Source organism: Acanthochromis polyacanthus, chromosome 5, assembly GCF_021347895.1.
Source record: "Acanthochromis polyacanthus isolate Apoly-LR-REF ecotype Palm Island chromosome 5, KAUST_Apoly_ChrSc, whole genome shotgun sequence".
NCBI classification, from domain to species: Eukaryota; Metazoa; Chordata; class Actinopteri; family Pomacentridae; genus Acanthochromis; species Acanthochromis polyacanthus.
The window spans coordinates 44447009-44473770 of NC_067117.1; the positions used below are offsets into that span (position 1 = coordinate 44447009).

Genomic DNA, 26762 nt, shown 5'->3' on the forward strand with positions numbered 1-26762 from the left:
CGCTTTAATGGAGGCCAGAAGCTGCAGAGCTGCACTTCCGCCCCCTGCCGGAAGGACGAGCAACAACCACCTGATACCTGCCGATGTTTTACCCAGAATTGTTCTTATTTTTTTTAGGTTTTCTCCGTTGAATCATCAGAAAACACGTCTGGGGGGAACTTTGTTCGGTTTAAGCTGATTTTTATCCAGAACTTTGATCGGTTTGTTCATCGGGACACAATAAAACGCTCCTTAAACAGTTTTTATTGCCCAAAGTGTCGGATTGATCGATTACATGAAAAGAGCCGAAATCACAAAGAGTTCAATCTGCAACAGAAACACTCAGAGCTCCATTGAACCAAACTGAACCCAACAGAACCCAAACTGAACCTGTCAGAGCTTCATGGAACCAAACAGAACCCAACAGAACCTGTCAGAACTTCACTCATAACAGCGAGGAACAAACCGAGCTGCTGCTTGTTTCCTTACTGAGAGTTAAACCCTCAATAAATTACAATAATAATAATAACCCTTAACTGGTTCTGGTCACATCTTCTGCTGTCAAACTGATGATGTCACACTGATGATGTCACACTTAAACGAGCGTCCTGAAGCTGCTGATGTCTGTATCTCCAACAGGCAGCTTCTCTACTGAGTATTTCTGGTTTCTTTCCTCTGACAGGTAACTGAAGATCTTTGACATTTGTGGAAACTGATCCACATTTTTCACCGTTTCAGAGACCAAACAGCTGATCGATCCACTAGATAATCAATTAACCGATCAATGGTGAAAGTTAGCCCTGCTATTGGTCATTCTTCTGCCTGCACACAGATTTAATGACTCTGATCTGCTTCCAGTTTCTCTGCTGACTCATAGTATTTTTTAATTTTAAACAGAATATTTGCGGTTTTTCGACTCAGCTTTCAGTAAAAATCAGTTAGATGTTGGTAGAATGAGCATGAAGGAGATATTTTCAGCAAAAAAGGTAAAACATGACAAAATCAGAGCTGCAACGATTCAAAGATAGAAGCACTCTGCAGGTAGACGTACTCTGCTTCCCTTGATAAAGCAAAAACCTCCAATATTTGCTGACATTTGTTTTCTCTGCTTCCGTGACAGAAGAGAACAGTTTCTATATGAACCAGACGGTTGGTTAGATGAGTTGGTTGGTTAGTTACCTGGTTGATGAACTGATTGGCTGGTTGGGTTTACCACTCTAAAAACCTCTGCGTTCTGTTAGAAACCATCACTGTTCTTTTTTCCAGACCAACCAGAGAAACAATAACCAGGGTAATCAGTGAAGTTAGCAGGTTCGTCTCCGTCAGCCAATCACAGCTGAGGGAACAAACATTTTCTTTTGTTCAGAAATAACAGCCAGTGGCGTGAAGTTTGATGAAGCAGAAACCAGTTTTAATCCAGAAACATCTGAAGTCTCAGTAAGAAAACGCTGCAGCAGCTCCAAACAGCTCCAAACAGCTCCTTCCTGGTTCATCAGCAGCTCCATGGTTCCACCTGAAGCTCTGAGATGTTACAGCTTCAGCTGAGTGTTGGCAGTTCTTCACCACAATAAAGCCTCATTCAGAGAAGATCCACAGCTTTAATAAAGTCACAAATCAGAAGCTCAAGGGGTCTCCTCTTGTTTAGATTGAATGAAGCTGAGCAGAACTCTGCCTCTGAGCTACTGCAGGAAAAACTGGAGCTTCAGTTTTAATTCTAAAAAATGCAAATCTGCTCATCTTCATCATTTCTGTCTGTAAATGAAACAGTTTTAGAGAACTGGCAGCTTAAAGACATCATGTTTATAGTTCAGAGACTCAACAGTCAGAAAATAACCATCAGAGAACCACTGAGGGAACTAAAGTTCTGGAGGTTCTGATGGAGCAGAAGAGAACGTCCTTCATCTGAATGAGGCTTTAACATCTTCAGGAGGAATGACTCAATCAGACACAATATGGTACAAGAGTTACAAAAATAAGATCTCAATCATCTTAAATTCTTTGTACATTTTCTTCTTGGTGGGTTCAGGCGGCGTGGCGTCTCTCTGGCGCCGCCCTGCTGACGCTTTACTACGATATGAAGGCAACTTTGCAGCTGAGCTGAGAGCTGGTTTCTCTCAAGTGTCCGTTGGAGCAGCCATCTGGCCGCTGAGCCGCTCTGGGAGCAGATCCAGAACCCGTCGGGTCGGCACCGCTCGGCTCCGAGTCCAAACCCAGGATCACGCTGACGGAGTGAGGAAGGTCCTGAGGAGGAGGGAGGGCAGAGTCAGACACACCTGGACAGGTACAGGAACAGCAACACAGAACCACTCAGCAGGGTCACCGTGGTTCTGATAGAACCGGGAGGACGGTTCTGGTAGTCTTCAGCATCAAGTTTTTATAAAAGGTTTAAACTTTCCGACGGTTCCTGAACTCATCATGTGACTGCAGCTCATCAGGAACCAACCAGAGATAAAAACACTTTTAGATTATCGGTCCTGATTCTGTAAAAACTAAAAACTACCAGAGAAAGACATGACATGAATAGACAGGTAGAGGTGTGACAGACAGACAGACAGACAGAAAGACAGACAGGTAGAGGTGTGACAGACAGACAGACAGACAGGTAGAGGTGTGACAGACAGACAGACAGGTAGAGGTGTGACAGACAGACAGGTAGAGGTGTGACAGACAGACAGACAGACAGAAAGACAGACAGGTAGAGGTGTGACAGACAGACAGACAGACAGGTAGAGGTGTGACAGACAGACAGGCAGACAGATAGGTAGAGGTGTGACAGACAGACAGACAGACAGAAAGACAGACAGACAGGCAGACAGACAGGTAGAGGTGTGACAGACAGACAGACAGAAAGACAGACAGACAGACAGACAGGCAGAGGTATGACAGACAGACAGGCAGACAGACAGGCAGAGGTGTGACAGACAGACAGACAGACAGACAGGTAGAGGTGTGACAGACAGACAGACAGACAGACAGGTAGAGGTGTGACAGACAGACAGACAGACAGACAGGCAGAGGTGTGACAGACAGACAGACAGACAGGCAGAGGTGTGACAGACAGACAGACAGACAGACAGGTAGAGGTGTGACAGACAGACAGGCAGACAGACAGGTAGAGGTATGACAGACAGACAGACAGACAGACAGGTGGAGGTATGACAGACAGACAGACAGACAGACAGGTAGAGGTGTGACAGACAGACAGACAGACAGGCAGAGGTGTGACAGACAGACAGGCAGACAGACAGGTAGAGGTGTGACAGACAGACAGGCAGACAGACAGGCAGAGGTGTGACAGACAGACAGACAGACAGACAGGTAGAGGTGTGACAGACAGACAGACAGACAGGCAGAGGTGTGACAGACAGACAGACAGGCAGAGGTGTGACAGACAGACAGACAGGTAGACAGACAGGTAGAGGTATGACAGACAGACAGACAGACAGACAGACAGGCAGACAGACAGACAGACAGACAGAAAGACAGACAGACAGACAGGTAGAGGTGAACACACCTTGCAGCTCTGGATCTGCAGACAGATTCCTTCTGCTTTCTGAAGGATCTCCTCGATGTCCAGCTTCATGGACAGCTCGTTGATGTGCTGGAACACAGAACCAGAACCTTCAGAACCACCGATCATTATTGGTTATGGATCAGAGAGCTGCAGGGTTAGACTGAGACCAGATGGTTCTGTTTCACTTCTGGAAACATTAAAACGTATTGACAGGTTCCATTAAGGTTCTGAAACATCTAGAACCAACATGCTGAGGTTCTCACCTTCAGGATTTCGTTGAAGCCGTAGTTCTCCTCCATGATCTTCTGCTTCTCAGAGTCCAGGATGGCGCAGCAGACCAGCAGATGGAAGTTCTGGCAGGGCAGCCCGGTCCACATCACCTGGAGGTCCACAAGAACCAGAACCAAGCACACCGTAGAACATTAACTCAGTCTGTTCTCATGGTTCTGTCTGCTCATGGCTGCAGTAGAACCAGAGGAACAGACAGAACCCTGACAGAACCGACAGCAGAAACTACGGACTCAATTAAAAGGTTGTGTTGATGGGTTCTGGATGGTTCTAAGTCTCTAAGGTGGAGAACTTACAACAAGAGTCCAGATTCTGGTGTTCCTCCTGTCCTTCATGTTCTACTGGTGTTCCTCCTGTCCTTTACCATGTTCTACTGGTGTTCCTCCTGTCCTTTACCATGTTCTACTGGTGTTCCTCCTGTCCTTCACCATGTTCTACTGGTGTTCCTCCTGTCCTTTACCATGTTCTACTGGTGTTCCTCCTGTCCTTTACCATGTTCTACTGGTGTTCCTCCCGTCCTTTACCATGTTCTACTGGTGTTCCTCCCGTCCTTTACCATGTTCTACTGGTGTTCCTCCCGTCCTTTACCATGTTCTACTGGTGTTCCTCCCGTCCTTCACCATGTTCTACTGGTGTTCCTCCCGTCCTTCACCATGTTCTACTGGTGTTCCTCCCGTCCTTTACCATGTTCTACTGGTGTTCCTCCTGTCCTTCACCATGTTCTCCTGGTGTTCCTCCTGTCCTTCATGTTCTACTGGTGTTCCTCCTGTCCTTCATGTTCTACAGGTGTTCCTCCTGTCCTTCATGTTCTACTGGTGTTCCTCCTGTCCTTCATGTTCTACTGGTGTTCCTCCTGTCCTTCATGTTCTACTGGTGTTCCTCCTGTCCTTCATGTTCTACTGGTGTTCCTCCTGTCCTTCATGTTCTACTGGTGTTCCTCCTGTCCTTCATGTTCTACTGGTGTTCCTCCTGTCCTTCATGTTCTACTGGTGTTCCTCCTGTCCTTCATGTTCTACTGGTGTTCCTCCTGTCCTTCATGTTCTACTGGTGTTCCTCCTGTCCTTCACCATGTTCTACTGGTGTTCCTCCTGTCCTTTACCATGTTCTACTGGTGTTCCTCCTGTCCTTTACCATGTTCTACTGGTGTTCCTCCTGTCCTTCACCATGTTCTACTGGTGTTCCTCCTGTCCTTCACCATGTTCTACTGGTGTTCCTCCTGTCCTTCACCATGTTCTACTGGTGTTCCTCCTGTCCTTCACCATGTTCTACTGGTGTTCCTCCTGTCCTTCATGTTCTACTGGTGTTCCTCCTGTCCTTCATGTTCTACTGGTGTTCCTCCCGTCCTTCACCATGTTCTACTGGTGTTCCTCCTGTCCTTTACCATGTTCTACTGGTGTTCCTCCTGTCCTTTACCATGTTCTACTGGTGTTCCTCCTGTCCTTCATGTTCTACTGGTGTTCCTCCCGTCCTTCACCATGTTCTACTGGTGTTCCTCCCGTCCTTCACCATGTTCTACTGGTGTTCCTCCTGTCCTTTACCATGTTCTACTGGTGTTCCTCCTGTCCTTCATGTTCTACTGGTGTTCCTCCTGTCCTTTACCATGTTCTACTGGTGTTCCTCCTGTCCTTTACCATGTTCTACTGGTGTTCCTCCCGTCCTTCACCATGTTCTACTGGTGTTCCTCCCGTCCTTCACCATGTTCTACTGGTGTTCCTCCTGTCCTTTACCATGTTCTACTGGTGTTCCTCCTGTCCTTCATGTTCTACTGGTGTTCCTCCTGTCCTTTACCATGTTCTACTGGTGTTCCTCCCGTCCTTCACCATGTTCTACTGGTGTTCCTCCTGTCCTTTACCATGTTCTACTGGTGTTCCTCCTGTCCTTCATGTTCTACTGGTGTTCCTCCTGTCCTTCATGTTCTACTGGTGTTCCTCCTGTCCTTCATGTTCTACTGGTGTTCCTCCTGTCCTTCATGTTCTACTGGTGTTCCTCCTGTCCTTCATGTTCTACTGGTGTTCCTCCTGTCCTTCATGTTCTACTGGTGTTCTTCCTGTCCTTCATGTTCTACTGGTGTTCCTCCTGTCCTTTACCATGTTCTACTGGTGTTCCTCCTGTCCTTCATGTTCTACTGGTATTCCTCCTGTCCTTTACCATGTTCTACTGGTGTTCCTCCTGTCCTTCACCATGTTCTACAGGTGTTCCTCCTGTCCTTTACCATGTTCTACTGGTGTTCCTCCTGTCCTTCATGTTCTACTGGTGTTCCTCCTGTCCTTCATGTTCTACTGGTGTTCCTCCTGTCCTTCACCATGTTCTACAGGTGTTCCTCCTGTCCTTCACCATGTTCTACAGGTGTTCCTCCTGTCCTTTACCATGTTCTACTGGTGTTCCTCCTGTCCTTCACCATGTTCTACTGGTGTTCCTCCTGTCCTTCATGTTCTACTGGTGTTCCTCATGTCCTTCACCATGTTCTACAGGTGTTCCTCCTGTCCTTCATGTTCTACTGGTGTTCCTCATGTCCTTCACCATGTTCTACAGGTGTTCCTCCTGTCCTTCACCATGTTCTACAGGTGTTCCTCCTGTCCTTCACCATGTTCTACAGGTGTTCCTCCTGTCCTTTACCATGTTCTACTGGTGTTCCTCCTGTCCTTTACCATGTTCTACTGGTGTTCCTCCTGTCCTTTACCATGTTCTACTGGTGTTCCTCCTGTCCTTCACCATGTTCTACTGGTGTTCCTCCTGTCCTTTACCATGTTCTACTGGTGTTCCTCCTGTCCTTTACCATGTTCTACTGGTGTTCCTCCTGTCCTTCATGTTCTACAGGTGTTCCTCCTGTCCTTTACCATGTTCTACTGGTGTTCCTCCTGTCCTTTACCATGTTCTACTGGTGTTCCTCCTGTCCTTCATGTTCTACAGGTGTTCCTCCTGTCCTTCACCATGTTCTACTGGTGTTCCTCCTGTCCTTCATGTTCTACTGGTGTTCCTCCTGTCCTTCACCATGTTCTACAGGTGTTCCTCCTGTCCTTCATGTTCTACTGGTGTTCCTCATGTCCTTCACCATGTTCTACAGGTGTTCCTCATGTCCTTCACCATGTGCTACAGGTGTTCCTCCTGTCCTTCATGTTCTACAGGTGTTCCTCCTGTCCTTTACCATGTTCTACTGGTGTTCCTCCTGTCCTTTACCATGTTCTACTGGTGTTCCTCCTGTCCTTCATGTTCTACAGGTGTTCCTCCTGTCCTTCACCATGTTCTACTGGTGTTCCTCCTGTCCTTCATGTTCTACTGGTGTTCCTCCTGTCCTTCACCATGTTCTACAGGTGTTCCTCCTGTCCTTCATGTTCTACTGGTGTTCCTCATGTCCTTCACCATGTTCTACAGGTGTTCCTCATGTCCTTCACCATGTTCTACAGGTGTTCCTCCTGTCCTTCATGTTCTACTGGTGTTCCTCATGTCCTTCACCATGTTCTACAGGTGTTCCTCCTGTCCTTCACCATGTTCTACAGGTGTTCCTCCTGTCCTTCACCATGTTCTACAGGTGTTCCTCCTGTCCTTTACCATGTTCTACTGGTGTTCCTCCTGTCCTTTACCATGTTCTACTGGTGTTCCTCCTGTCCTCCATGTTCTACAGGTGTTCCTCCTGTCCTTTACCATGTTCTACTGGTGTTCCTCCTGTCCTTTACCATGTTCTACAGGTGTTCCTCCTGTCCTTCATGTTCTACAGGTGTTCCTCCTGTCCTTCACCATGTTCTACTGGTGTTCCTCCTGTCCTTTACCATGTTCTACAGGTGTTCCTCCTGTCCTTCACCATGTTCTACTGGTGTTCCTCCTGTCCTTTACCATGTTCTACAGGTGTTCCTCCTGTCCTTCACCATGTTCTACTGGTGTTCCTCCTGTCCTTCACCATGTTCTACTGGTGTTCCTCCTGTCCTTTACCATGTTCTACTGGTGTTCCTCCTGTCCTTTACCATGTTCTACTGGTGTTCCTCCTGTCCTTCATGTTCTACTGGTGTTCCTCCTGTCCTTCATGTTCTACAGGTGTTCCTCCTGTCCTTTACCATGTTCTACTGGTGTTCCTCCTGTCCTTCATGTTCTACAGGTGTTCCTCCTGTCCTTCATGTTCTACTGGTGTTCCTCCTGTCCTTCATGTTCTACTGGTGTTCCTCCTGTCCTTCATGTTCTACTGGTGTTCCTCCTGTCCTTTACCATGTTCTACTGGTGTTCCTCCTGTCCTTCATGTTCTACTGGTGTTCCTCCTGTCCTTCATGTTCTACTGGTGTTCCTCCTGTCCTTTACCATGTTCTACTGGTGTTCCTCCTGTCCTTCATGTTCTACAGGTGTTCCTCCTGTCCTTTACCATGTTCTACTGGTGTTCCTCCTGTCCTTCATGTTCTACTGGTGTTCCTCCTGTCCTTTACCATGTTCTACTGGTGTTCCTCCTGTCCTTTACCATGTTCTACAGGTGTTCCTCCTGTCCTTTACCATGTTCTACTGGTGTTCCTCCTGTCCTTTACCATGTTCTACTGGTGTTCCTCCTGTCCTTCATGTTCTACAGGTGTTCCTCCTGTCCTTTACCATGTTCTACTGGTGTTCCTCCTGTCCTTCATGTTCTACAGGTGTTCCTCCTGTCCTTTACCATGTTCTACTGGTGTTCCTCCTGTCCTTCATGTTCTACAGGTGTTCCTCCTGTCCTTTACCATGTTCTACTGGTGTTCCTCCTGTCCTTTACCATGTTCTACTGGTGTTCCTCCTGTCCTCCATGTTCTACTGGTGTTCCTCCTGTCCTCCATGTTCTACTGGTGTTCCTCCTGTCCTTCATGTTCTACTGGTGTTCCTCCTGTCCTCCATGTTCTACTGGTGTTCCTCCTGTCCTTCATGTTCTACTGGTGTTCCTCCTGTCCTCCATGTTCTACTGGTGTTCCTCCTGTCCTTTACCATGTTCTACTGGTGTTCCTCCTGTCCTCCATGTTCTACTGGTGTTCCTCCTGTCCTTTACCATGTTCTACAGGTGTTCCTCCTGTCCTCCATGTTCTACTGGTGTTCCTCCTGTCCTTCATGTTCTACTGGTGTTCCTCCTGTCCTCCATGTTCTACTGGTGTTCCTCCTGTCCTTTACCATGTTCTACTGGTGTTCCTCCTGTCCTCCATGTTCTACTGGTGTTCCTCCTGTCCTTTACCATGTTCTACAGGTGTTCCTCCTGTCCTTCACCATGTTCTCCTGGTGTTCCTCCTGTCCTTCACCATGTTCTCCTGGTGTTCCTCCTGTCCTTCATGTTCTACTGGTGTTCCTCCTGTCCTTCATGTTCTACAGGTGTTCCTCCTGTCCTTCATGTTCTACAGGTGTTCCTCCTGTCCTTCACCATGTTCTACTGGTGTTCCTCCTGTCCTTCATGTTCTACTTGGATGTTTTTTGTAATTTTCATGTTCTGGGTCTTTATTTACTCTGAAAGACTGAACCTGATGAATATCTGCTGCAGCCCTCAACAGAACCAGAACCAGAACCGATACAGACCTCCCAGAGCCGCAGGACGTCCTGGAAGCTCAGCTCCCTCTTGAAGCGGATCAGCAGCCAGCGGAAGCAGAAGTACAGATACCCAGAATCCTGAGACTCTGACGGAACACAGCAGAACTCGGATCAGAACATGACATCACACAGAGACAGAACATTGGACTTATGAGGCAGGTCGGTACCAAGGTAGTTCCAGAAGGACAAGTCCAGCAGCCGCAGCAGAGCACTGAGATGGATCAGCTGCAGCTTCATGCCCTGCATCTGCTCCTCAAAGTTCTGGTGCTGAAACACAACAGATTATTGATGATTACTGACTGAGATTATTGATTATTGAATCTGTTCATTAAAACACCAGAACCAGAGTGTTTCTCACCATCTGGTCCATGAAGGCCACAAAGCACCAGAAAGCGTCCACCTCATTCTCCATGACGAAGAGGATGGGAGACAGAAGGTCGCTCATCCCCTGGACGTAACCTGGAGCATAGAACACCCACAGTAAACCTCATTTTCATTTTAAGGAATCTCTGAGTCATTCTAGACACACCTGGAGTCATTCTAGACACATTTATAGTCATTCTAGACACACCAGGAGTCACTCTAGACACATTTATAGTCATTCTAGACACACCAGGAGTCACTCTAGACACATTTATAGTCATTCTAGACACACCAGGAGTCACTCTAGACACATTTATAGTCATTCTAGACACATCTGGAGTCATTCCAGATACATCTACAGTCATTCAGATACACCTGGAGTCATTGTAGACGCACCTGGAGTCATTCTAGATGCATTTATAGTCATTCTAGATACATCTGGAGTCATTCAGATACGTCTGGAGTAATTTTAGACACATTTATAGTCATTCTAGCTACATCTGGAGTCATTCAGATACGTCTGGAGTCATTCTAGACACATGTATAGTCATTCTAGACACACCTGGAGTCATTCTAGACACATTTATAGTCATTCTAGGCACATGTATAGTCATTCTAGACACATGTATAGTCATTCTAGACACACCTGGAGTCATTCTAGACACACCTGGAGTCATTCTAGACACATGTATAGTCATTCTAGACACATGTATAGTCATTCTAGACACACCTGGAGTCATTCTAGACACACCTGGAGTCATTCTAGACACATTTATAGTCATTCTAGACACACCTGAAGTCATTCTAGACACATTTATAGTCATTCTAGACACACCTGGAGTCATTTTTGTGAAATTTGTCTGTCATTCTGGAAAAGTTCCTGTAGTCACGTGTTATTTTCTTGTGAATTTCCAGCTCAGTGAAAACTCTGGGTTCTCGTGTTCACAGGTTCAGGATGAAGTATAGAACTTGTTCTGTGTTCTGCAGGAGAACCGGTTCTGAAAGTACTAAGAGTTTACTGAGTAAGTCTCACCCAGGTCGAAGTCATACATGCAGTAGGTCATCAGGATGTCGTGCAGCAGAACCAGGCCCGGGTTGTCGATGCCTTCATAGAACCGGTTGGTTCTGTCTGTTCGGTTCACGTCTTTCTCTGAAACAAAACAGGGGAATGTCACAGAACCCGATCTTTTGAACACCGCATGTAGTTTAATCGGCTTTTTAGGTCACACATCTCAGAAAACATGTGAAGCTGCTGTTCTGTGGAACCTGACCGGTTCTGGTCCTTCACCAGCTGCCAGAACCTCCTGTTTCTGACGGTTTGTAGCCAGGAAAGTGAAAAAATGAGGTTCTTCTCACCGATCAGACTCCGATAGTCTCTCAGTCGGGAGTTCCTTCTCTCCTGCTCTTCACTCACTGATTTCCACTGAAGCTTCATCCTGAAGTATTCGTCACTGAGAGCAGAACGTTTAAATTAACACCAGACTCAGAGAACGGAGCCTCTGAGAACCTCAACATGCATTTATTAATACAGAAATAAAAATAACCTCTTTAATCACAGCGACGTCAAATAATCTATTAAATACTCATAATAATAATAATCATCGGTTAAAAAAATGTTCCTCAGACAGGCGTCATCTGTCTGGAATCTTTCAGGTGTAAATATTTACTTAATGAGGTGAATGTAAATAATAAAGAACTTTAGAACAACAACCACTCGTACGTTTTGGCTCTTTGCAGAATTTTTCTGTCCTCCAGCGAACTCTCCCATGGAAAATAACCGAGAAGAAACTTCCAGGCTTCTTTCCTCACAGCGTGACACAGACCCTGGAGAACACAAGGAGAACATATGTAAAACATGTGAAAACACATGGAGAACATATGCAATACATGTGAAAAAAACACAGAGAACACATGGAGTACACATAAGAGTGTGTGGAGAAAATATGGAGGACACCTGGAAAACAAGTGAAGGACACGTGGAGGGAACGTGGAGGACAAACACCATCAGCATCAGCAGAAATCAGATCTATCACATCTGAGGCCTGATTTTAGAGAATCTTCTCTGCATGAATTAAAGTATTCACACCAGAGAACCTCCAGGAGAACATGTAAAGACATGAACCTGTGTTCTCCTATGTTCTCCTGAGCTCTGAGGAACTCACCCCCTTGAAGATGTTCTGTTTCAGCCGGCTGGTCTCCACCATCCTGCCCTCCCCGTCCTGGTGTCTGGTCCAGTCCTCGGCCGTCAGCGGCTCTCGGCGGCTCACCTGAGGTCTGGATCCCAGGTCGATCTGCAGACAGAGTCCAGTCAGAGAGCAGAACATGTGGAGAACTTAGTAGAATCCTGAGTTCAGGCTGCAGTTTTAGGACCGTCACTAAACCACGTTTTCTTTCCTGCAGCTAACAGGATGAATGTCAGTTAGTTTTGGGTTCTTCTTCTGAACTGAACCTGATGATCTGCTCAGGTGTTCCTCTAAACCCACCCTGGTGATGACCTCGAAGCCTGGCTCCTCCTGCTGGTTGATCTCCAGTCCTGGAATAACTTCTCCCAGCAGATCGGCCACTTCCTCCGGGGGGCGCTGCTGCTGCTCTTCTGACCCTCGCAGGGCATCGAAGATGTAGTTGGTGACTTTGGAGAAGCCGCCCAGCGTGGTGACGTACGGATCCCGTTTAAACTTCTGCATAGAACGAGGGAGGAGGTTCTAAAACACGTCAGTGAAATCTACAACAAACATGATGAAAATATCTGCGACAGGCTGTAAACTCATTTAAAGAAACTATAAAATCTAGAACAATAAATAAACACGTAAATTAATAAAATCACCACCAAAAAAAATCTGCAAATGCATAAAAAAAATACTAAAATTGTCTGGATATCAATTTAAAACAGCAACAAAATGTACAAGAAAACAGTTTACAACGATCAGAACATTTAACCCCAAACACACCAAAACAAGCAATAAATATAAGAAAGATCAATCACTAAAATCTCAATAAAATCTGTGGAAAATATTTAGAAAACATCCATTAAAATCTAGAATTTAACCAAAAACTAACCAGCAAGATCTACAAAAAACTCTGAGAGAAAATCCGCATATTAATTTTAAAAATAACTGTAATTATAATAATTATAATATAACAATATCTGTAAATTAATCCAAAAATAGCAGAGGAAACCTAAATAAAACAAAATGAAAAAAATTAACCTGTGAAAATCAATAAATTCACTACAAAAAAATGATGAAATCTGTCAGAGTTTGAGTTGAAATGAGTTCTGAACTCGAGAGTTCTGGCTAGAAGGTAACGTGTTCTGGCTAGAAGGTAACGTGTTCTGGCTAGAAGGTAACGTGTTCTGGCTAGAAGGTAACGTGTTCTGGATAGAAGCCAGCGTGTTCTGGATAGAAGCCAGCGTGTTCTGGATAGAAGCCAGCGTGTTCTGGATAGAAGCCAGCGTGTTCTGGATAGAAGCCGGCGTGTTCTGGATAGAAGCCGGCGTGTTCTGGATAGAAGCCGGCGTGTTCTGGATAGAAGGTAACGTGTTCTGGATAGAAGGTAACGTGTTCTGGATAGAAGCCGGTGTGTTCTGGATAGAAGCCAGCGTGTTCTGGATAGAAGCCGGCGTGTTCTGGATAGAAGCCGGCGTGTTCTGGATAGAAGCCGGCGTGTTCTGGATAGAAGGTAACGTGTTCTGGATAGAAGGTAACGTGTTCTGGATAGAAGGTAACGTGTTCTGGATAGAAGGTAACGTGTTCTGGATAGAAGGTAACGTGTTCTGGATAGAAGGTAACGTGTTCTGGATAGAAGCCGGCGTGTTCTGGATAGAAGCCGGCGTGTTCTGGATAGAAGGTAACGTGTTCTGGATAGAAGGTAACGTGTTCTGGATAGAAGCCGGCGTGTTCTGGATAGAAGCCGGCGTGTTCTGGATAGAAGCCAGCGTGTTCTGGATAGAAGGTAACGTGTTCTGGATAGAAGGTAACGTGTTCTGGATAGAAGCCGGCGTGTTCTGGATAGAAGCCGGCGTGTTCTGGATAGAAGCCGGCGTGTTCTGGATAGAAGCCGGCGTGTTCTGGATAGAAGCCGGCGTGTTCTGGATAGAAGCCGGCGTGTTCTGGATAGAAGCCGGCGTGTTCTGGATAGAAGCCGGCGTGTTCTGGATAGAAGGTAACGTGTTCTGGATAGAAGGTAACGTGTTCTGGATAGAAGCCAGCGTGTTCTGGATAGAAGCCGGCGTGTTCTGGTTTGAAAACATTTGGTGGCAAGATGGCGGCAGGTTGTTGCAGCAGCTTAGCAGGCGCTGCTGTTTCACTGTTCCTATCAAAATCTGGGAGACCACCTGAACCTGCAATTGCCTCTACAAACCTGACACCTTGGCATTTACAAAAGACGATTAATGCACAAGCACAGTGTGTGTTCACCGTGTTGTTTTACGTGTTGGCGATCATAACTACACAACTGTATGGAGGCTGGGCTACTATACGTGAAAGATCGACCACGCACGGGGGCTTGCAAGAGACACCGTCTTTCGCCCTGGATTCCTGGAGCCAGTACGCGATCTACTCTGAGGTGCTGGACGACGGGCGGGCTTCTGCCTACGGTAACCGCGACCGGCAGCGCACACGGAGGATGGCTCAGTTGACGGTTCAGAGGGGAAGAGCAACGCTGTGGTGCATCATCTTGCTACTAAGCAGCGACGTGCACGTGAATCCTGGACCTGTGGTTCTACGTCCGTGACTGGTGACTGCACCTCTGCCTAAACCTATGTCTGCACCTCTGTCCACGCCTGGAATTCGTACCCTACATGCCTCCAACACAACGCCACACGGTAACAACTCTGCATACGGGATGATTAAAGCGAGGATCAATAGTGTCCGAGTATGCAAGTACAATTTGGACGCTCTGCAGTCAGTTGTCGCATCTAAACAGCGCAAAACTAAACTTTTCCAAACTGTTAACCATGCGTCTGTCCTGTGGAACCCACGTAATAAACCGAAAGGGTTATTTGGTGGACATATAAACATAAATGGTTTAAAATCTAAAGCTGAACAGTTGAAACATCGACTTGTCGACTCAAACTTGGACTATATTTGCATTACTGAGTCTAAGCTTGAGCCCACGACATCGGCATCTGTTTATACTGTCCCGGGGTATAAAGTCTACAGAAGGGATCATGAGGGAAGGAAGAGGGGAGGTAGAGTCCTCATCTACATCAAAGACTGTTTCAATAGTCATCAAATAGACCTTGCTGTAAAATCTGTTGAATGTGTGGGGGTAACAATCACTCTTTCACCCCAGATGTCTCTTTTAATATTCGCTGTGTATAGACCACCACACACACCCAATATATTTTATGATGGTTTAAAAGAAATTCCTAAAAAAATATGAAAGCAAAGAAATGCTGCTTTTAGGTGATTTTAATGTAAATTGGCTGGACAAAACTGACAGGAAAACGCTTAAAAAGTTGACAAACTTACTGCAAATGACTCAACTAATCAATACACCAACCAGAATTGGGAAAACATCTCAAACATTAATCGATTTAATATTCACCAATAAAAGAGATGGAATAACTAAAACGTATAATCTCATAATGGGGTTATCTGACCATAATCTCACCCTGGTAGTTAGAAAGTTAAATAAATTACGCTACAAAAATGAGCAACAAATACATAACTTCAAAATTTCATATATCTCTAAGAATAATCACGCTCTTCTGGAGCGTGATATTAAAGAAATAGACTGGTGTAGTAAAACTGATAACTGTTGCAATCTTTCATGTAAAAATATGTTAATCGCAATAAAACAGACTATAGATAAATATACACAACTCAAATCTAAAAAAAAAAAGCAATAAAAAGTAACTGCCTTGGTTTAATAGTTCTCTTTGGGATTTTATGAAGCAGAGAGATCTTGCTCTTAAAAGTTTTTTTTAAGTCTAAACAAAATACGGATTATTACATATATAAGTCTTTACGAAATAAAGTCATTACGCAGCTTAGAAGTGCAAAAGCAAATTTCTATCTAAACATGATAAAAGAGGCAAAAGGAAATACCAAGATACTATGGGAAAGTATGGATAAACTATCAGGTAGGAAAATAATAGTTTTGAATCTCTACAACTTAAAGTAAATGGATCAATCCTAAACAATAACACAGAGCAAGCACTATATTTTAATCAATATTTTCTTAATTGTGCACTGGATTTGGTAGGCTCATTTTCTCAAGTAAGCTGTGTCTCTAAGTTTCAGTGTGATGAGTCCTTTTTAAAATTGCATACAGTTGAAGAGAGCAAGGTTCTAAAATGTATATCAATGCTAAGTAGCAGTAAAACTAAGGATTTTTTGGTATAGACACAGTCTTTTTAAAAGAACATAAAGAAACTCTTACACCAGCTTTAACTAAAATGATAAATCTGTCAATAATTGAGAGCTCCCTTCCCACAGTTTTGAAAACAGCCATAGTCAAGCCTATACACAAATCAGGAAACAAGCTCCAGGTCTCAAACTATCGGCCAATAAGCATTCTTCCCTCGATCTCAAAAGTCTTGGAAAAAGTAGTAGCAGAGCAGCTTATGGACCACCTTAATCAACTGGAGATGTTAAACCCTCTCCAATTTGGGTTCAGAAAGCAATACTCTACAGAGACTGCCTGCTGCTACTTAACTGAAGACATCAAGTCCAGACTTGATGGGGGTGGCATGGTAGGGGCTGTTTTTCTTGATTTGCGTAAAGCATTCGACACCGTTAATCATATTGTATTAATAAATAAATTATCACAATTCTGTTTTCATAAAAATACAATAACCTGGATTCAGTCATATCTCAGTGACAGGCAGCAGTGTGTCACAGTTAATAATGTAACATCTCCACTGCAAGCCTGCAGCATAGGTGTACCGCAGGGCTCTATTCTTGGGCCACTGCTGTTCATTCTCTATATTAATGATCTTCCAAACATCTCCAATGCCAAAATAATAATGTATGCAGATGACACTGTTGTGTATACACATGCTAATACTGTGGAAGAAGTGGCTCAAAAACTTAAAATAGAGATGAGAAAAGTCTCAAATTGGTTAAAAAAATTCTTGTCTAACTTTAAATGTCGAAAAAAACTGTTTCCATGTTTTTTACAAATCATTTTAAATTTCAGAATTGTCCTAATGTCATGATAGAAGGTCTACCTATTCAAAATGTTGAACAATACAAGTATCTAGGTGTAATTCTTGATCCGAACTTAAATTTTAAGAAACATATTAAAAGACTAACAAATACTTTAAAATTTAATCTTTCAACCTATCGGTATATTAGAAACTCGCTAACCACTGAAGCATCATATGTGTATTTAAATGCAATGATTTTTCCACGTTTCCGATATTGTATGACAACTTGGTCACAGGCATGTGCAACTTCTCTTACGCTTCTTGAATCATTATACAAAACTTCTCTTAAAATTCATGATAAAAAACGACGAATATACCATCACTGCAAAATTCTAATTAAACATGGTATTTTAAGCTTTGAAAATTGTATTAGATATTCTAATTTATGTTTATTGTTTAGGATAATTCATGGCACTGTTGCGCCACCGCTAAAGACTTTCATCCCTCTGTGTTATGAAGTCTCTTCTCGAGACACTCGGTCATCTCTTCGGGGCGAGTGTTATATAAGAAAACTCGACTCCGCTTTTGGAAGATCAGCATTTTCATACGTAGCAATGAACCAATGGAACAAATTACCCACAGAGCTTTTGAAATGTACACATTTCAGTGAGTTTTCACGCTTGCTGAAGCGATGGTTGCTCTTGGGTCAATCTTGTACCCATTAATGATGATTTTGAAAGTGCTTTGGTGGTCGTATCTTTTGTAGAGACTATGGACTTTAATTTTATGATTTTCTTTGTGTTTAATGTTGGGAAATGTTTATTGGTTGTGTTTTTTGTTTTTTTTTTATTCTTATTTTATCCCAACACATCCTTTGCCTGCTCTGGGACTACAGGTGGAAATTAGCATTCATGCTATAACCTGGCATAATGCATCTCTCCCTTCAGGGTTAATGTTTATTTGTGCAATGTACCACGGATCAAATAAATAAATAAAAGTAAAAGTAAGAAGCCGACGTGTTCTGGTTAGAAGCTGACATGTTCTGGTTAGATCAGGGATGTCAAACTCATTCCACAAAGGGCCGGTGTGGCTGCAGGTTTTTGTTCCAACGAAGCAGCATCACACCAGACCTGACTCATTTAATCAACCGATCTCAGTCTGCAGACAGGTGATTGGTCAGACTGTGTGCTGTAGATATGTTGGAACTAAATGCTGTAGCCTAGAGCACACAGTCTGACCAATCACCTGTCTGCAGACTGAGATCGGTTGATTAAATGAGTCAGGTCTGGTGTGATGCTGCTCAGTTGGAACAAAAACCTGCAGCCACACCGGCCCTTTGTGGAATGAGTTTGACATCCCTGTGTTAGAAGCTGACGTGAGAACGGTTAATTTCTTACATTAACGAGGCCGAAGTTGTTGTCGTCCAGAAGGTTCTCAAAGGACTGAGATAGAGCTCTGTTAGGAGTACTGACCAGGAGACACGTGTCATCATCTGGAGACCTGAAGATACACACACACGTTAGAATAAATAAACAATGAGTCAGTGTTCTGTAGTAAATAACACATCATGTATGTTCTAATGAACATGTTCTGTAGTAAATAACACATCATGTATGTTCTAATAAACATGTTCTGTAGTAAATAACACATCATGTATGTTCTAATAAACATGTTCTGTAGTAAATAACACATCATGTATGTTCTAATAAACATGTTCTGTAATAAATAACACATCATGTATGTTCTAATAAACATGTTCTGTAGTAAATAACACATGTATGTTCTAATAAACATGTTCTGTAGTAAATAACACATGTATGTTCTAATGAACATGTTCTGTAGTAAATAACACATGTATGTTCTAATAAACATGTTCTGTAGTAAATAACACATCATGTATGTTCTAATGAACATGTTCTGTAGTAAATAACACATCATGTATGTTCTAATAAACATGTTCTGTAGTAAATAACACATCATGTATGTTCTAATAAACATGTTCTGTAATAAATAACACATCATGTATGTTCTAATAAACATGTTCTGTAGTAAATAACACATCATGTATGTTCTAATAAACATGTTCTGTAATAAATAACACATCATGTATGTTCTAATAAACATGTTCTGTAGTAAATAACACATGTATGTTCTAATGAACATGTTCTGTAGTAAATAACACATCATGTATGTTCTAATGAACATGTTCTGTAGTAAATAACATCATGTATGTTCTAATGAACATGTTCTGTAGTAAATAACACATCATGTATGTTCTAATGAACATGTTCTGTAGTAAATAACATCATGTATGTTCTAATGAACATGTTCTGTAGTAAATAACACATCATGTATGTTCTAATAAACATGTTCTGTAGTAAATAACACAGCATGTATGTTCTAATAAACATGTTCTGTAATAAATAACACATCATGTATGTTCTAATAAACATGTTCTGTAATAAATAACGCATCATGTATGTTCTAATAAACATGTTCTGTAATAAATAACACATCATGTATGTTCTAATGAACACGTTCTGTAGTAAATAACACATCATGTATGTTCTAATAAACATGTTCTGTAGTAAATAACACATCATGTATGTTCTAATGAACATGTTCTGTAATAAATAACACATCATGTATGTTCTAATGAACATGTTCTGCAGTAAACACATCATGTATGTTCTAATGAACATGTTCTGTAGTAAATAACATCATGTATGTTCTAATAAACATGTTCTGTAATAAATAACATCATGTACGTTCTAATGAACATGTTCTGTAATAAATAACACATCATGTATGTTCTAATGAACATGTTCTGTAGTAAATAACACATCATGTATGTTCTAATAAACATGTTCTGTAATAAATAACACATCATGTATGTTCTAATGAACATGTTCTGTAGTAAACACATCATGTATGTTCTAATGAACATGTTCTGTAGTAAATAACACATCATGTATGTTCTAATAAACATGTTCTGTAGTAAATAACACATGTATGTTCTAATGAACATGTTCTGTAGTAAATAACACATCATGTATGTTCTAATGAACATGTTCTGTAGTAAATAACACATCATGTATGTTCTAATAAACATGTTCTGTAGTAAATAACGCATCATGTATGTTCTAATAAACATGTTCTGTAATAAATAACGCATCATGTATGTTCTAATAAACATGTTCTGTAATAAATAACACATCATGTATGTTCTAATAAACATGTTCTGTAATAAATAACGCATCATGTATGTTCTAATAAACATGTTCTGTAATAAATAACGCATCATGTATGTTCTAATAAACATGTTCTGTAATAAATAACACATCATGTATGTTCTAATGAACACGTTCTGTAGTAAATAACACATCATGTATGTTCTAATAAACATGTTCTGTAGTAAATAACACATCATGTATGTTCTAATGAACATGTTCTGTAATAAATAACACATCATGTATGTTCTAATGAACATGTTCTGTAGTAAACACATCATGTATGTTCTAATGAACATGTTCTGTAGTAAATAACATCATGTATGTTCTAATAAACATGTTCTGTAATAAATAACATCATGTACGTTCTAATGAACATGTTCTGTAATAAATAACACATCATGTATGTTCTAATGAACATGTTCTGTAGTAAATAACACATCATGTATGTTCTAATAAACATGTTCTGTAATAAATAACACATCATGTATGTTCTAATGAACATGTTCTGTAGTAAACACATCATGTATGTTCTAATGAACATGTTCTGTAGTAAATAACATCATGTATGTTCTAATAAACATGTTCTGTAATAAATAACATCATGTACGTTCTAATGAACATGTTCTGTAATAAATAACACATCATGTATGTTCTAATAAACATGTTCTGTAGTAAATAACACATCATGTATGTTCTAATAAACATGTTCTGTAATAAATAACACATCATGTACGTTCTAATGAACATGTTCTGTAATAAATAACACATCATGTATGTTCTAATGAACACGTTCTGTAATAAATAACACATCATGTATGTTCTAATAAACATGTTCTGTAGTAAATAACACATCATGTATGTTCTAATGAACATGTTCTGTAGTAAACACATCATGTATGTTCTAATGAACATGTTCTGTAGTAAATAACATCATGTATGTTCTAATGAACATGTTCTGTAATAAATAACATCATGTACGTTCTAATGAACATGTTCTGTAATAAATAACACATCATGTATGTTCTAATGAACATGTTCTGTAGTAAATAACACATCATGTATGTTCTAATAAACATGTTCTGTAATAAATAACACATCATGTATGTTCTAATGAACATGTTCTGTAGTAAACACATCATGTATGTTCTAATGAACATGTTCTGTAGTAAATAACATCATGTATGTTCTAATAAACATGTTCTGTAATAAATAACATCATGTACATTCTAATGAACATGTTCTGTAATAAATAACACATCATGTATGTTCTAATAAACATGTTCTGTAGTAAATAACACATCATGTATGTTCTAATAAACATGTTCTGTAATAAATAACACATCATGTACGTTCTAATGAACATGTTCTGTAATAAATAACACATCATGTATGTTCTAATGAACACGTTCTGTAATAAATAACGCATCATGTATGTTCTAATAAACATGTTCTGTAATAAATAACGCATCATGTATGTTCTAATAAACATGTTCTGTAATAAATAACACATCATGTATGTTCTAATGAACACGTTCTGTAGTAAATAACACATCATGTATGTTCTAATAAACATGTTCTGTAGTAAATAACACATCATGTATGTTCTAATGAACATGTTCTGTAATAAATAACACATCATGTATGTTCTAATGAACATGTTCTGTAGTAAACACATCATGTATGTTCTAATGAACATGTTCTGTAGTAAATAACATCATGTATGTTCTAATAAACATGTTCTGTAATAAATAACATCATGTACGTTCTAATGAACATGTTCTGTAATAAATAACACATCATGTATGTTCTAATGAACATGTTCTGTAGTAAATAACACATCATGTATGTTCTAATAAACATGTTCTGTAATAAATAACACATCATGTATGTTCTAATGAACATGTTCTGTAGTAAACACATCATGTATGTTCTAATGAACATGTTCTGTAGTAAATAACATCATGTATGTTCTAATAAACATGTTCTGTAATAAATAACATCATGTACGTTCTAATGAACATGTTCTGTAATAAATAACACATCATGTATGTTCTAATGAACATGTTCTGTAGTAAATAACACATCATGTATGTTCTAATAAACATGTTCTGTAATAAATAACACATCATGTATGTTCTAATAAACATGTTCTGTAGTAAATAACACATCATGTATGTTCTAATAAACATGTTCTGTAGTAAATAACACATCATGTATGTTCTAATGAACATGTTCTGTAGTAAATAACACATGTATGTTCTAATAAACATGTTCTGTAGCAAATAACACATCATGTATGTTCTAATGAACATGTTCTGTAGTAAATAACACATCATGTATGTTCTAATGAACATGAGTCAGTTCTCTGAGCTTCTATTTAAAGTTCTGCAGCTTCCCGTCTGCTGCTGCTGGAAAATATCCGGACATTAATGTGTGTGATTACGGAGCGTCGATAAGAACTTTAATAACAGCTATCAGCAGCAGCAGCAGCCTCAATAATCTCACTGATATTTGGTTCACAGGGAAGAAAACGGACGGATTAGCATATAAATAACAGCCGCAGCTCACTGACAATAACACAGACTTACTCCTCCGTCAGTTCCTGTCCATGAATCAAACTTTCAAACAACTAAAATTATTCAAACTTGTAAACAACTGAAACTAAAATGACCAACAGCTGCTTCTGCTCTGATGTTTCCTCTTTCACTTTAACGAGGAACTTCAGACTGAAGTCACTGAGATTTAACGTCTAAGTGCACATAATGACTAAAAACTGCCCAAAACACTTCAAAATCATCCAAAATGACTCCAAAGTGTCATAAATGATTCAAAATAACTCATAATGTGTCCAGATCGACTGGAACCCTTCCATCTGAAGCTGCTCTGTAGACATTCACGCTTCACTGGGATTTATCTCAGCTGACAGGAAACAGCAGCTCTCACCGACACCATTTTAATGTGGAAGAGAGGTTCTCCATTAGCTGCTGCACATAAGTAAACAGGTCACACGTGTCTGTGTGTCTCGGCACTCACTCGGTGAGCAGAGCGAACCTCCGCAGGTTGTCCAGGAACTCTCTGCTGCCGCCCTGGTGGAAGTGCAGCGGCGGCAGTGAGACGGAGGCGTCCTTCAGCTGCAGCAGCAGGAAGGTCCAGCCCTCCTCCTTCACCGTGATGGACCTCAGGTCGCTGATGCTGACGCTGAAGGTCCAGCGGCTCCTCTCATGGCTGTGGTTCAGAGATCCTGAGGGAAAACACAGAACGTCTAGAAACAGAACATTTGTTCCATCTGAAAACAAATAAGTTTGAATAAAGTCCCCCTCGACCTCCTCAGAACATCTGGTTCTTCATCTCTTGTAACTTTGTCAATAATCAGAGTTCCACCTTCAGACTGAGAATATTTCCAGACTTCCAGGTCCTTGAAGTCCATAGAGGAGAACGTCCCCTGGAGAAAGTTCTAGAGCATACTTTAAAACTTTCTCCAGTTGTCGGTAGGTCTGCTCTAGAACTTTCTCCAGTTGTCGGTAGGTCTGCTCTAGAACTTTCTCCAGCTGTCGGTAGGTCTGCTCTAGAACTTTCTTCAGCTGTCGGTAGGTCTGCTCTAGAACTTTCTCCAGCTGTCGGTAGGTCTGCTCTAGAACTTTCTCCAGTTGTCGGTAGGTCTGCTCTAGAACTTTCTCCAGTTGTCGGTAGGTCTGCTCTAGAACTTTCTCCAGTTGTCGGTAGGTCTGCTCTAGAACTTTCTCCAGTTGTCGGTAGGTCTGCTCTAGAACTTTCTCCAGCTGTCAGTAGGTCTACTCTAGAACTTTCTCCAGCTGTTGGTAGCTCTACTCTAGAACTTTCTCCAGGGGACGTTCTCCTTTCCTGCCTCCAGTCTTTAAGTTCAGTCTCAGTTAGAACATTCCAGGTCCTTGGAGTCCATCGAGGTGGGTCCAGATTTATCAGTTTTCATTTTCCATCATTTCTAAGAATTTCATCAGTTCAGCAGATAGGACCACAACATTCTCCTTGATGCTGCCTAAAAGATCCTTTGTGGGTTCTTCAAAGAACCACCTGCAGAATTCATTCCATACTGATCTTGTTACTAAAAGGTTCTTAGTGAAAGTAAAGATAAGATAAACTTTATTGATCCCACAGTAGGGAAAGTTGGTTCTTCTATGAACTGTTCCTGGTTCCAGGTGAGAACACAGACTGACCTTCTCCGTTGGTGCAGGTCTTCTTCCTGAAGGTCACAGCGTTCACCATGTCCCATTCCGTCTCATAGCTGTGCTGACTCTCCAACAGCTGCTGGGACTGGGAACGCTCCAGGCACTGGTTCCACTCCACCACCGAACTGGAGTCCTGCTCAGGCACACAGTAACTGCATCGGTCACTGTTTATCGCTGCATCGCTCACTGTTTATCACTATATACTACTATACCTAGTACATGACAGATGTGCAGTGGTGATTAATAATATCTGTCTTAGTCTAAGTAAACAGACAAACCTTCCCAGCACACAGCATGTTGGACGGATCCACTGCGTCCTCCAGAGGTCTGAACTCCACCAACATCTCTGCATCCTGATGGACAAGAAACACCTCTATCAGCAGGTCTGTTTACAGACCAACCAATCACACAACGCTCACACACCTGACCCAAACCACACCAGTATCTGACCAGAACCAGTCACTGAACAGCTGAAACAAACATAGAATGAGATGCAGCTGCTTCTGATTTATCTGACTGTTTAATTTGTTCTCTGGACAGAAACTATTTTAATTTTCTAATAAGTGTTAGCTGCTGGCCAGATGTGACGACTGAACTGGTTTCACAGCAAATGTTCAGCTCTGACAAATATCAGCCAGTTTTCACTATTTTCTCATATTAAATAAACAGATGCAGATGAATAATAATAATAAGATACATATAATTTAATCGTAGTTTTACCTACCTTGTCGAGGATCCGAAGGCTCCCTGAAACCAGCAGGTCCTGATCGACTCCGTCCTCGTCGCTGCTCGGATGGATGAAGACGCCGTCATGTTCAAATATCACCTGCAGGACGTTACAGGAATAAAAACCAGACAGGACTCTGAAATGTTTCACTAAGTAATAAATACATTTCTTCTCTGTCAGTTCTTCTGTCTGCTCATGTTTTCAGTTTTAAAAATGAGCTTAAAAAAACAGTTATATTACTGTTAAAAATATAAAAGAAATAAAAATTCTAAATATGTTGTTAGAGAAAAATAAATGAAATTAAACTGGTAATTATGTTATTGTTTAAAAAATAAAAATTTCAATAGTTAAAAAAATAAAATGAGAGTTTAATATGTGGTAGAATGCGTTGCTGCTTCAGTTTTTTTAATTTTACTTTGCTTTTTACTTTTTTTTTTTTTTTGCATTTTCCAGTCAGACTCACTCACATCCCAACGAACCTAACACCACAGCTGAGAACTGATTAGAAGCTAAAATTTAAATAAAACAAATTAAGACTAGTATATTGGAAAGAAAAACAGCAGCTTTGAGTAAAAACAAATATGAACAGAATTAAATTGTAATTATTATATTATTGTAAAATGCATCTGGTAAAAATAAATATGAAGGATTAGGGTTAGTTATTGAATTATTGCAAAAAAAATTAAATTCAGTGTATTGCATGGGAGTAAAAATATTTAACACTTTCAGTAAAAATATAACGGAAAAAGATCTGGTTTGTTTGAGATAGATTTAATTAGTCTATTTTTGAAACTATTGTAAAATAGATAGATAAAAAGATTAAAGGACAGATACAAGACAGAATCAAAGCAAACCAAAGTAAAAATTAGGAGTATGACATTAATGTAAAAGAAAGACCAAACTAACATAAAAATAAAAACAAATCATTTTGAAAAGTCAGGTTATATTATACTATTCTAAAATAAAGACAATAAAATTTTGCTTTTAGACCTGTTTGTGTATTATTATATATATTATTTTAAATTTACACCCAGCAATAATATCAGACCGATATACTACAGAGCAGAGAGTTAACTTGCTAAGAGAGGTTAATTTTAACCACAGTAACCTGATAGTCCACTTTAACCTGTACAACTTTGTTTGCTAACGCTGCTAGCTCCATTAGCTTGCTAGCTCCGTTAGCCTGCTAGCTTCCAGCAGTAAACACTGACAGCTGGATGCTTGTGGAGTTTAGCTGAACTCTGGATCTACCAGGCGGTAGTTTGGAGGCTGCTGCCCGTTCTGCGACCTCCCTGGGCCCGTTAGTCTGTCACCATCGTTAGTCATTAGCTCCTTACACCGTGTCCTGCTCAGTTCTGCTAAAGGCAGTGAGCGGCTCGTTAAGGCGGGCAGAGGCTGACAGGGAGCCGCCTCCTCGGGCTGCTGCTGCCGCTATGTTTTGATGTTCGTGTCGGTGTAGCTCCGGAACAGCTAACTGATGCAAACAGACTGACGGAAAGGAGCGGAGGGTCGGTGGGGAGCTGCAGCCGGACTGGCACGGCTCCCACCGCCTGACCGCGGCCCCAGCAGTGAACTTAGTCCGCTCGGTTCTCCCAGAACTGCCGCTAACGTGTCGCTGTTTTTACCTTCAACACAGAGTCTGCCGCCATGTTGTCTCCTTCCTCCTGATGACGACACAAGCATGTGATAGCGTCTGTTTGTATATATCTCTGCACAACAACAGTGACACGTCAGCTTCCGGTTCAAAAAGGCTGCATCACGTGACAGTAAACAAAATACAAAATGAACTGATTGTGTTATTATTATTACTATTACTATTACTATTACTATTATTAGGGGCTCGGGC

General features: G+C 41.4%; 2 protein-coding genes across 2 annotated transcripts; one reads left to right on the forward strand and one right to left on the reverse strand.

Annotated features, from left to right (window-relative positions):
- Window positions 1–227: 227 nt before the first annotated feature.
- On the reverse strand, window positions 228–26662 carry LOC127533921 (TBC1 domain family member 15-like). The gene is made up of 17 exons (XM_051947946.1): window positions 26542–26662; window positions 24914–25015; window positions 24468–24542; window positions 24178–24322; window positions 23018–23225; window positions 18149–18251; window positions 12142–12336; window positions 11821–11949; window positions 11379–11482; window positions 11015–11109; window positions 10692–10808; window positions 9654–9754; window positions 9463–9562; window positions 9284–9381; window positions 3757–3873; window positions 3494–3580; window positions 228–2220 (listed from the first exon to the last, which is right to left on the reverse strand). Exons 1-17 carry the CDS (start codon window positions 26563–26565, stop codon window positions 2047–2049), a joined length of 1974 nt encoding a protein of 657 aa, XP_051803906.1. The 5' UTR covers window positions 26566–26662; the 3' UTR covers window positions 228–2046.
- Window positions 4366–9221, forward strand: LOC127533920 (uncharacterized). Its single transcript, XM_051947945.1, has 16 exons — window positions 4366–4445; window positions 4568–4924; window positions 5974–6191; window positions 6253–6537; window positions 6599–6845; window positions 6907–7121; window positions 7154–7246; window positions 7311–7342; window positions 7561–7592; window positions 7625–7752; window positions 7811–8048; window positions 8110–8202; window positions 8235–8629; window positions 8781–8928; window positions 8961–9053; window positions 9112–9221. Exons 1-16 carry the CDS (start codon window positions 4435–4437, stop codon window positions 9185–9187), a joined length of 2661 nt encoding a protein of 886 aa, XP_051803905.1. The 5' UTR covers window positions 4366–4434; the 3' UTR covers window positions 9188–9221.
- Window positions 26663–26762: the final 100 nt, after the last annotated feature.

What these genes read in the sequence shown, in the direction of transcription:
- LOC127533920 (XM_051947945.1), top strand. An exon ending in CTGTCCTTCATGTTCTACTG is followed by an intron (nt 7,122 to 7,153) that starts GTGTTCCTCATG and finishes CATGTTCTACAG; the next exon opens with GTGTTCCTCATGTCCTTCAC. An exon ending in CTGTCCTCCATGTTCTACTG is followed by an intron (nt 8,630 to 8,780) that starts GTGTTCCTCCTG and finishes CATGTTCTACAG; the next exon opens with GTGTTCCTCCTGTCCTCCAT.
- LOC127533921 (XM_051947946.1), bottom strand. Translation starts at nt 26,565, where the DNA reads ATGGCGGCAGACTCTGTGTTGAAG. An exon ending in ACATGCTGTGTGCTGGGAAG is followed by an intron (nt 24,323 to 24,467) that starts GTTTGTCTGTTT and finishes GTGCCTGAGCAG; the next exon opens with GACTCCAGTTCGGTGGTGGA. An exon ending in AACAGAACATCTTCAAGGGG is followed by an intron (nt 11,483 to 11,820) that starts GTGAGTTCCTCA and finishes TGTGTTCTCCAG; the next exon opens with GGTCTGTGTCACGCTGTGAG.